Below are 11,868 nucleotides of genomic sequence, written 5' to 3' on the forward strand. Positions count from 1 at the left end.
GACGAAGAGTGCGCACGCAACACTTACAGCGTGCGGATCAGAGAGGCAATGCGCCTGCGCGGCAGCAGAACGCCCCCGCGACGAGGCGTTGGGTTACTGATGCTGCGAGGTCTTTTTCGCCTGCTTATTCATACCTCATTCAGCGTTTAGGATGATTATCAAAATGGGGGTAATCCAGTATAATAACGGTAAAGATACCATCGGCGACAGCGATGCATGACAGATGCGACAAGCGCAATGAAACACTCGCACTGGCAATCGATATTACAGTCCAAAGGTGGAACTGCGTGAACACCACACGAAGAATTAAACTTGTACCTGAGTATAATCCACGTTATTTAGACCGCCACAGCAATCCAACTGGTGCTTTTTCAAAGACGCAGAAGCACCGTTCATTTACGAATGATAACCAGCTACATATACCTTGTGAAACGCATCAAAACTGACGCGCAATACAGTCTACAATGCATTACTACAGAAACTTGATCTACTCATTTTCCTACACCGTGTTCAATCTCACAGCGCCTCGGACGTGACCTTCCACCCTTTGCTGCTGGATAGTGTTGAATTCTGGGTAATGTAGTTTCCTCCATTCTTCCACAGGCAGTGTTCTGGTTTCCGACTGCGTCTTAAAAATAGTCACGTGTAATTAAAAAGCATTATTTTTACGATGAAAATGTCGAGTCTATCATAATATGAGACATTTTAAATACTTTTCATGATTTTGAAGAAATTTCCCATTCCCAAGAACAAATCAGCCAGTACAAGTACACAAACGAAAAATCACATTTAACATATATTTAGTATTTATATTACATATTTAATATTATAAATATATAATGTATGAGTCCAATAAATATATTTAATACTTATCTATTTAGTATAGATTAATTATATTATATATTATAATTATATATATATAAAAAATTATAACCTACTCATTATATGGTAAGGAATCATTTTAATCACTTCACAAACGTTCAGAACAGCAGGGGTTGAGCATTAAAAGCAAGTTAAGTACCTGGCAAAAGTGGTGGAAGACAAGGGGAGGCAAAGCCAGTCATTGTCATAACACGAATATATTTTAAATAAAGAAAACACGCTCTTGAATCGCAAATGGGCTGCAGCGTTGCCGCATGGAGGTTAGCTTTCATCTGTGACTCAGCTCCGCGCACCTGGCACGGCTAATGCAGCGCGTTATTTAGGTCTAATGCTGGAGGGCAGTGCTGCTAGGAACGTGCTGCCTCGTGCGATCACCTGACCATAATGCTTCTGTCACGTGACATTGACCCTCACATTCACGCATGCAAGCAACATAGCGGATAAGGAACAGACATGCTGACTAAAAAGTTGCTGGTTTAAGTCCATGACTGTTCTTCTGTGCTCCTTGACTGACTACTGTATCTACGTTATTTACATATTGTAGCATAAAGGACTGTGTATCTAACTGCATTTCTAACAGACCAAGGCAGTTCAGGAATTGGCCTACTGGTGCCTCATTTAAGATCACTGACCTTGGTGTGGTAGTCTTGAGCTAGCCACAAGAGAGCCACAAGACCATCAATACATGAACAAAATAAATATCCTAGGAACAAATGAGAGTGAGCCGCTGATCTGCAGCTTATCTAAAGCAGGGTTGCCAACTTTGGTCAACTGGCTGCCGTGAGGTTTTCAGCTGGACAGAAGTCTGCACACACATGTACACGCACTTACATGTATGTAACAGATTTAGTACCTTGTAAACGGTTTGCAAACTACCCCAACGCATTTGATGTAGCGAATTTTAGGTTTATAATGGAATAATATACATTTGCCATAAGATTTCTTGCATGAGAGCCAGAAAGCATGAGCCAGATGTGTGAGAGTTGACAACCCTGCTTAAAAATTGGTTAGGAAATCCATTTATATATAGAGAAGGGGCTACTTAGCCCATCTCTCCCTGAAGCTTAGGATCACAGTATAAAGGGCAACTTTTTGAGCAATGTTGCTTGGGAACTTTCTCATTGATAGTGGACCATATATTTCTTTTTGAAAAACTTTAATCAGCAGTGCGCAAGACTTTGCGATCATCGAGATCCACATGAGGTGCCCTTCATCCCACCTGGTCGGTGACTGCCCGGAAACGTTGCTCAAAAAGTGTATCATCACCTTTTCGAGTTACCTTTCCAGCCACCACGCCACCTGCAATGTTGTAGAATCAGAAATTCATGAGTCTGGACATGGGCAGCAGGAGGACTAAAATAACACAGCATCTTCATGGCATATTGTGCCTTAAGAAGCACAGGCAGCGAGACTCGGGTTTCTGTAAACAAGTCTGTGCTCCGCATGGTGTCTGCCCCGAGATCCTGCCACCGCCAGCACAACCTTGACCCTGCTTGGTTTCTTACAGCATCACAACCAACAAAAACACTCAGCTGTTTTTTTATTTTCTTTCTTAAACCCTGTGGGTTTATGAGAAGTTGCTGAAACATGTCACATGCTTATGTCGCTACCCACATGTAAACAACCACATTAAGACAGAAGAGCCCCGATGTGCGTACATCATGAAGAACGAGGACATCAGATATTTTTCGAGATGTTGGATAATCATCATGTTTTTGAGGGCACATTACCTTCGTAAGATTAAATATCCAAGGGCAGCCTGGTCTTCCTAAGCCCTTCCATGTCCACTTGACCCTGGAGCAAATAAACCCTCCATTGTCAATATGAATCAGTGTGGCCATAAATAAGAGTAAAATAAAGTAGAATTCCATGACAAGACTAAGATCTCTTTTGTCTTCCTTCCCTTAAAGCAGTAATCTCTGCAACAGATGTCAGCTGATTCACATGGTTTCAGGGACCTCCAAACATTTACATGTGGAGACAGTCATCTTTGATCCTAGAGCTGCCTCCCCAGCCAGGTGCAAATTCAGCTGCAGCTCTGTCTGTTATGCATTTCTATGATATTCAAGTGAATCAATGACTTCAGACTGTTCTTTGTGTGTAAGTGTCCTCAGTTTGGAGCTGTGCCTGAAGCAAGGTGTATACAGGGGCGGGGCTAACAGGGCACAGGCCCCAGCTGAGAGCTGATTGGCCTGTAGAGTGTCCACTCCGTCACTCACCCATTATACCATATTATTAGCTAATCACATGGCTAATCAATGGCCTCACTGTCTGAATTATGGCCCCTCTTAAGCCCCCCCCCCAACCTTAAAAAATCCTACAATCGCCCCCCAGGGTTAACAGGTGGTCACTGCAGTGTGTTTCCTTAGCATGGAGGGTGTTTGATATTTTAAGGACATCCAATGGCCCATCAGTGTATAGTAATGCAAAAAAAAAAAAAAAACACTTTTTCAAATTAATTTATTATGCTTCCAGGAGGGACAGAGAATGGAAGCACGTGATCAGAGGTGGGTGAAGGTGGGTTTAACAAAATGGTGGCCCAGGTTCAGCTAGCCAGAGATGACCTTCAGCAGAGATGAACCAAGGTAAGGACTGCTCTGTCCCCTACAGTATGTTCGTGTTACTGTACTCCTCAGCTTCCCAGTCTGAAGGCATGACTGTCCTCGGATTGGGGATGGGGGGCTGGCTGAGGAGGATCTCGCCCATGCCGTAAGCCTGCGGAGCTCAGTGCTGCCCACACATGCTGCGTTCCATTTACCTCGGAGGGCGGAAGTCGGAGCTGGGAATGACATCACACCCGAGTTAACTGCATTCCAGTTCCAGTCCAGTTCGGAAAGTCATTTAGCAATACCAGGGACCTGTTTCAAAAATCAGCATTTCTTGCTTAGTCAAATAACTTGTCAGATTTAAGGTAGCCCAGTTTAAATGGCCATTATCTTCGTTCACTTACATTTACAGACTACCTTAAATGAATTAATTGGTTAATTGTTAGCCATTGTTGGCAACATCAGTTGACAATGACAATATTATAATGACATTACATGGTATTTTGCACATACATTGTAGCAACACAGCTGGATAGCGGTTGGACAGTAAAGTGTGTACGACTGATTTAATGAGCCACAAATTAGACATAAGTGCTAACAAACAGTATTTAACCACAGCTCTCACTTCTGTTGATAAAGTGGGGCAGGCAAATCGAATTCTGAGGTTGGGGTTGCAGAGGTTTCTCTGACTCCACGAGTGGGAATTACGACTTCAAGGGGTGTTCAAGCAGAATTTCCAACTTCTGAGTTCAAACGGAATACAGCAGCAGCAGCCGGGAGAATGATCACTGGTTACTTTGTTCATGTCTGTATAATAATACCATTTGCTCATTGTCCTCTGAATGGTCTTTATATATAGCTTTTTATTTAGCTTCTATTTAGGCATTTTTGTTTCATTTAAAGTTATTTTACCTTTATTTATCAAAATTCTCTTTTTGCACCTTATCAGGAGCTATATGCACATTTCTGCCAGTATAACTGCACTCAGACAAATAAAATGTTGAATCTTGATTAGGCCTATTTGTCTTTCCATTATTCTCCATGTGAGCATTTACATTCTTAAAAAACAATTTTTTTAAAGTCTCCAAACCAGCATTAAACATCTTTCCCATTCCCTCATGCCAGTTACTACTTTCAAATCCACATAACTAACAACACCTGCCAGCGACATTAACCCACCAAATGTGGCTAACAGACTGGTCAGGCCATTAAATTCAGCCAGATGTAGATTTTGTGTTGGATATTAAAAACAGTTTTCCTGGAAAATCCATTCATCTCAGCTGAAGCTATTTCTTTCTGGGTTACTTGGAGGGGAATATGATTGAGACTGAGGTGTTAAATTAGTTCATTTTAGAGTATTTGTTACAGCTTTGGTACTAAAGTACGGCTTATCTCTGCTGCCGTTCAGAACAGAACAAGTTTCCCAGACTCTTTTTTTTTAATGGCTATGAAATAACTTGAGCGATTATGTCTCCTTATGGTGATAGCATCTTTATGGCCTGTTTAGGTGGTGAGTGGGCCAAGTCTCTGTGCCTGAGCTCAGAAGGTCATTGGTTCAAGCCCCAGCCTCTGCAGCAGTCACATGTCTGGGGCTTGAGCAAGACCCTGCACCTCCAAGCTATGGAGAGCCACAGGGCAAATAAATTAGTATTATTATTATCAGCCGCCACTGGCTATGATTCATACCCACAAATTCATAGGATTCATACCCACAACACAGACAGGGCCAGTGCAACCAGACGCGGGCATCGCTAAGGAAACTGGGCCAGTGCAGCCAGACGCGGGCATCGCTAAGGAGACAGGGCCAGTGCAGCCAGAAGCGGGCATCGCTAAGGAGACAGGGCCAGTGCAGCCAGACACGGGCATCGCTAAGGAGACTGGGCCAGCGCAGCCAGACGCGGGCATCGCTAAGGAGACAGGGCCAGTGCAGCCAGACGCGGGCATCACTAAGGAGACTGGGCCAGTACAGAAAGACGCGGGCATCGCTAAGGAGACAGGGTCAGTGCAGCCAGACGCGGGCATCGCTAAGGAGACAGGGTCAGTGCAGCCAGACGCGGGCATCGCTAAGGAGACAGGGTCAGTGCAGCCAGACGCGGGCATCGCTAAGGAGACTGGGCCAGTGCAGCCAGACGCGGGCATCGCTAAGGAGACTGGGCCAGTGCAGCCAGACGCGGGCATCGCTAAGGAGACAGGGTCAGTGCAGCCAGACGCGGGCATCGCTAAGGAGACTGGGCCAGTGCAGCCAGACGCGGGCATCGCTAAGGAGACTGGGCCAGTGCAGCCAGACGCGGGCATCGCTAAGGAGACAGGGTCAGTGCAGCCAGACGCGGGCATCGCTAAGGAGACAGGGCCAGTGCAGCCAGACGCGGGCATCGCTAAGGAGACTGGGTCAGTGCAGCCAGACGCGGGCATCGCTAAGGAGACTGGGCCAGTGCAGCCAGACGTGGGCATCGCTAAGGAGACAGGGTCAGTGCAGCCAGACGCGGGCATCGCTAAGGAGACTGGGCCAGTGCAGCCAGACGCGGGCATCGCTAAGGAGACTGGGCCAGTGCAGCCAGACGCGGGCATCGCTAAGGAGACTGGGCCAGTGCAGCCAGACGCGGGCATCGCTAAGGAGACTGGGCCAGTGCAGCCAGACGCGGGCATCGCTAAGGAGACAGGGTCAGTGCAGCCAGACGCGGGCATCGCTAAGGAGACAGGGCCAGTGCAGCCAGACGCGGGCATCGCTAAGGAGACTGGGCCAGTGCAGCCAGACGCGGGCATCGCTAAGGAGACTGGGCCAGTGCAGCCAGACGCGGGCATCGCTAAGGAGACTGGGCCAGTGCAGCCAGACGCGGGCATCGCTAAGGAGACAGGGTCAGTGCAGCCAGACGCGGGCATCGCTAAGGAGACTGGGCCAGTGCAGCCAGACGCGGGCATCGCTAAGGAGACTGGGCCAGTGCAGCCAGACGCGGGCATCGCTAAGGAGACAGGGTCAGTGCAGCCAGACGCGGGCATCGCTAAGGAGACAGGGTCAGTGCAGCCAGACGCGGGCATCGCTAAGGAGACAGGGTCAGTGCAGCCAGACGAGGGGATCGCTAAGGAGACAGGGCCAGTGCAGCCAGACGCGGGCATCGCTAAGGAGACTGGGCCAGTGCAGCCAGACGCGGGCATCGCTAAGGAGACTGGGCCAGTGCAGCCAGACGCGGGCATCGCTAAGGAGACAGGGTCAGTGCAGCCAGACGCGGGCATCGCTAAGGAGACAGGGCCAGTGCAGCCAGACGCGGGCATCGCTAAGGAGACTGGGCCAGTGCAGCCAGACGCGGGCATCGCTAAGGAGACTGGGCCAGTGCAGCCAGACGCGGGCATCGCTAAGGAGACAGGGTCAGTGCAGCCAGACGCGGGCATCGCTAAGGAGACAGGGCCAGTGCAGCCAGACGCGGGCATCGCTAAGGAGACTGGGCCAGTGCAGCCAGACGCGGGCATCGCTAAGGAGACAGGGCCAGTGCAGCCAGACGCGGGCATCGCTAAGGAGACTGGGCCAGTGGCGGCAGCCGTGTCTGCCTGGATCCCCCCGAGCTCTCCTTCCTGTCTCCCCACTTCGGAATATAACCAGACGGCGCTGCCTTCAGTCTGGAGTTGGCAGCTATACTGTTTTTCATTGAATTTTCTTCAAAACATCCCAAGCAGCATAGGACACAAGGTCTGGGTGCACCCTAATTGGGGGGCCACTTTATCACAGGACACATATGCAATTTGGAAATGTAATTCAGACAAATTGCATTGTATTTGAATTTCAATTGTAATTGAAGTCAGCAGCAAAGCCAGTAGCAGAGTGTCACTCCGCAGGAGATGCGTCTGGCAGCCCTTCAATCTGAATTCAGGACATTTTATAAATCTTATACCTGGCATGTCTTCAAGCTAGTGTGTCTCTGGCAGGAAATAAGCGCGTCTCATCCAGTCAAGCCGCCCCCCACCTCCCAGCCCCCACCCCCAGCCACACCTTCTCCTATCTACATGTGTCATCAGCCAGGCAGAGTCGCACCTGCAGGCTGGAGGTTCTGGAGAGGGGGGGGGGGGGGTCACATGCACGTGCACCTGCTGCCTGGGGAAGCGATGGCGGCGTCATACTTATGGGGTGGGGGTGGGGGTGGGGAAGGGGGCGCTAGGTGCTAATCACAGCATCATAAAACAGAAGCTGGCCCCAGCCCTGGTGCAAACAAGCACATATAAATACACACGATACACACGATACACACGGCCTGACGCACATACCTGCACAAGCACATTCTGTCTCACATACAAGGAGCATCAATATGCATGCACAGATCTCACAGTAAACGTGCCACTTTAAACGTCCATTAATTATCCATCCATCCATCCTCTTTACCTGCTTGTCTTATTCAGGGTTGCGGGGGGGTCCAGAGCCTATGGGCAGAAGGCAGGGAACAACCCAGGATGGGGCACCAAGCCAACGCAGGGCACACTCACACACCATTCGCTCACACTCACACACCATTCACTCACACTCACACACCATTCACTCACACTCACACACCATTCACTCACACTCACACACCATTCACTCACACTCACACACCATTCACTCACACATGCACACCTATGGGCAATCTGGTAACTCTGGAAATTAGCCTCAGTACGTTTTTGGACTGCGGGGGGGGGGCCGGAGCACGCAGAGAAAACACCACCAGGCCACTCCTGTGCATTATTTTTATATCTGCAAATTGCAGTAACATTTTCAGCCACATGGATCCTAGTCTATGGAAGTGTCTGCCGGCATATATGAGACACTCAGATCCAGACTGCAGACCTACCATAAATAAGGCTGCTGTGTTACTCTGCTTGCCGAGATACACAGAGCAGACGTCAGCTGAGCTTATGCCTTAGGCACAGCAGAGGACTGACAGACGCGCTGGTCTGAGGCAGGGCGAGCTTGCAGGAGCCACTGGAATGATGATCCCTGCAGGCATGAAGGAGACAATGACGTCACGAAACACACTCTGCCCTCTGACTGAGTTATTGTTGGCATGGCCTTGGGGCGGGCAGCCAGCTGATCACGGCCTTGGGGTGGCCAGCCAGCTGATCACGGGTACCCAGGGGACTTTTCCAGTTTTGGGTCACTTTTCATATTTTAATTCACTTTTCACATTTTATCTTCCTAGGGTATCTCATGTCAGTTAATGACCGTAATGTTTGATTTTTAGTTAAATGTGTTATGTCACCATGGGCACTATACAGAAATAAATGAGACTGAATGGCAGCATTACGCGGATGCGCGGAAGGGTAACATCAGCGCTTAATTTGTAAACTCAGGTCCCTGAGCTCATGAGACCACAGAGACTCCATTAAATGAGAATCCAGTGCAGTCTGACTTTGAATGATGTTACTGTACATACACAGCAATAACATGCTGTTAATTACTTACACATGCATGCAATTTTTTCAATTGATACCTGTTAGTTACCTCAAACTGTAAGACAGACTTACCTTATTAGATGAGTTTAATGGTCTACATTTTCTTTTAATGATTTTGCTGTAACCTCATCTGTTTAGTGGCGAAAAAGTCCATTTTGGCTCACATTCTCAGCTGAGGTACCTGCTCTCTCCTATCCACCTGCTAGCTAATTCACTGAAAGTATTACTGGTTTTTAAAGCTCCCTAAGGTATTAACTTAAAAGGTTACAGCTCCGTCACCAAAAGTCTGACTACAGGCTGCTGAACTGCTCTACTGAGCTTGGCCTTGTGGAAAATACAGCCAAAGCCGCTGTAAATATAGCCAGCTGTGAATTTAGCCAGAGTGCTCCATGGCCGGATAAATAACGCCTAAATGAAGGGCTTCATCCTTTCGCCTTCTTTAACAGAAGCACAGCGTCACTCCTTTATGAAAGTTGACTATAATTTTTTCCGGCCAAAAATGTATACAGCACAAGACGATAATGACAATGCTCTAAAGGACAGCCATGCATTGGAAATGTTAGTGCTTGTGTATCACTGGCATGTAGAGGAAATAGTGTGGAATGCCTGTACCATGGTGGTATGTAGCTGTATCACAAGGGCTTTACCCCCCTATAAATGAATACTAGTTAGTTCAGCGAGTTCTCATTCATTTTCATTTAAATTAATAAAAATTAATTAAATTCCAGTGATACTCTTGGTTGTAGATAATAAATACAACAGAATGCAATAAAGGAAGCTGCATTGGCCGGGAATCGAACCCGGGCCTCCCGCGTGGCAGGCGAGAATTCTACCACTGAACCACCAATGCAAGACATGTTACACATGCTTTGGCAGGCTCCTGTAAACAACACGCTACTATAGTGCTAAGGAGACCAGGGGTCTGGAGTTTCATTTACTCATGAGAACTACTTATACAAAGAAAAAATCTTGGGAGCTTTGTGTCTGATACAAGATAATATTCGGCCAATGGATGGTGAAGGTTAAATTAATTCTCCATTCACATCCACTCTACAGCATGCCATGACATCATCCTAGACAACAGCACGTGTATATGCAAAATACACACAAAAACATTAAATTAAGTGCCTGCTGTTTCTGGTCCTTATTGGGTCTGTCTTCTGTCACCACACATAATAATACGGGATTTTAGAAGGGAAAAAAAATCTAGCCTGCCCTCAACAGAAATGCTGCAAAGTACCTTAATACTGTACTATAATACAAGTTACTGCAATTACTAAAATTCTTACAGTTTAAATTACTGCATTAGTACAATTACAACTACAATAACCAGCGTGTAAATTTTCAGGATAATAAAATGAACTGTATGGGGTAAATACTCTCCAGTCTGTACCTAAACAAGTTCTTACGTTGTTATCGTATACGTGGCGTAAATTCCACATGTGGACATATAAACATTTAAATGATTAATTAAATAAATACCCAGTGTGCAAAGAACTACTGTGCTCCGTCCGTTTTCAATAACATTATCGCAAAATAGCTAAACACGAAGCACTGCAGCGCAGAGCACTGCTTACGGGGCTTGCAGACACAACGCGGCATGCGATGCGCTGCACTGGCCGCTGGGTGCAGAGACTGCAGAATGCAGAGCAACATGGCTCGTTTTCCTTGGCCACGCGGGTATTCGGATATTCGTCACCGCGCGCAGAGGGTTGAACTTTGAGCTCACCGAGTGGCGCGAGCCACTGGAAATAATGGTTTTCCGAGCGCAGCCCTACAGGTGTTCCGTTTTGTGCGAAAGCCCCATAGTCATCCTGTGGCCTGTACTACGAAGCGGGGTTACTGGCTTATCGGGGTAACTTGTCGGATTTAAGGTACCACAGTTTAAATGGACTTCATATTCGTTCACTTACATTTTGCCCAGACTGCCTTAAATACGACAAGTTACCCCGATAAGCCAGTAATCCCGCTTCGTAGTACAGGCCACTGATTGTGAACTTGCTAGTTAGGCTAACAAGTAAAAGGTAGTACACGCACCAGATGTACAATATAACTGAACAATATTGTTTACCTGCAAAAGGGGTTATTATACAGCGATAATTTTAGATGGACAGAAAACGATCCGGTCCGCCTAAATTAAATGCATTTACTTCATATTAAGATTTTCGCCATGGCAATGCTTCAAGGCCACGGTCAAACGACAAAACATAAATACATTTTTAAAAAATCAAATAAAGTGTAAATGATCGCAAATACGCGACTCCTACTGCACTTTGCACATATTACTTCCAGTACGCGATTTATAAAGCATACGATGTGATAATATAATATTATTTTGACAACTTTGCGGACTCGCCGTTTGCCCAACCTACCGGCGGCAGTAGTCACTGTTCCGGCTGCGGTTTACCCACAATGCATTTTCCATAGCCTAGAACGAACATGAAATAAAAATCCCTGAACCCATTTATGCAGAACTTCACATTTAATACACAAACTGATTTACCCTGTTACGCGAGCTGCTCATTGGCTCTTTGCAAGCTATTAATGGAAATGCTAACGTTCCTGTAGCATTGTGATGTGGCGATAATGCTAGTGTTCATGTAGCATTGAGTACTGATGGGAAGTTCGATTCGATTTACAAAATCGAATCGAAAGAGGAGGCGGGGGGCACGTTATTTAATTACCGTGGTTTGAATATAAGACACCCCCCCCCCCCGACTCACACTTTTTGGCAACTATTTTTAGAAAAAAAGGTTTTGGAATACCTAATCTTACCTTTATAAAGAACAATTATGTTGACAAACACATATACCAACTTAACCAGCAACCACAGCTTTAAAAGCAACCACACGCAATCATATTACAATAATTGTACTAAACAGCAAACATTCAAAAGAAATGTATTATGCGGGGGGACGGATCATGAATATTACAAATTTAATAGCCCTTAATGGCGCAGAATGTTTTTCGATGTAGCAGACTCACATGAAGAGGGTAAAAAACCGTACTGCGGAAAAATGTTGAG

The 11,868-nt window shown here is 46.7% G+C and overlaps 1 protein-coding gene and 1 non-coding gene across 10 annotated transcripts in view; both read right to left on the minus strand.

Annotated features, from left to right (window-relative positions):
* pemt (phosphatidylethanolamine N-methyltransferase) overlaps positions 1 to 11,363 on the minus strand; it is a 56,335-nt gene extending 44,972 nt beyond the window's left edge. For 3 of the 9 annotated variants that reach the window (XM_072711953.1, XM_072711946.1, XM_072711950.1), the window contains exons 1-6: positions 11,216 to 11,324; positions 8,243 to 8,388; positions 3,641 to 3,740; positions 2,613 to 2,676; positions 1,022 to 2,181; positions 319 to 622 (exon numbers count right to left, since the gene is read on the minus strand). In XM_072711953.1, coding sequence (XP_072568054.1) covers positions 319 to 396 — 78 coding nt within the window. In that variant the 5' untranslated portion in view covers positions 397 to 622; positions 1,022 to 2,181; positions 2,613 to 2,676; ... (1 more) ...; positions 8,243 to 8,388; positions 11,216 to 11,324. Of the gene's footprint in view, positions 1 to 27; positions 256 to 318; positions 629 to 1,021; positions 2,182 to 2,612; positions 2,677 to 3,640; positions 3,741 to 7,797; positions 7,836 to 8,242; positions 8,389 to 11,215; positions 11,325 to 11,346 lie in introns of those variants that run through there. The other 6 variants (XM_072711948.1, XM_072711949.1, XM_072711951.1 and 3 more) reach the window with 6 other exon arrangements.
* On the minus strand, positions 9,623 to 9,693 carry trnag-gcc (transfer RNA glycine (anticodon GCC)). The gene has a single exon. It is a non-coding gene; the product is annotated as a tRNA-Gly (tRNA).
* Positions 11,364 to 11,868: the final 505 nt, after the last annotated feature.

This window comes from Paramormyrops kingsleyae, chromosome 5, assembly GCF_048594095.1.
Source record: "Paramormyrops kingsleyae isolate MSU_618 chromosome 5, PKINGS_0.4, whole genome shotgun sequence".
NCBI lineage: Eukaryota > Metazoa > Chordata > Actinopteri > Osteoglossiformes > Mormyridae > Paramormyrops > Paramormyrops kingsleyae.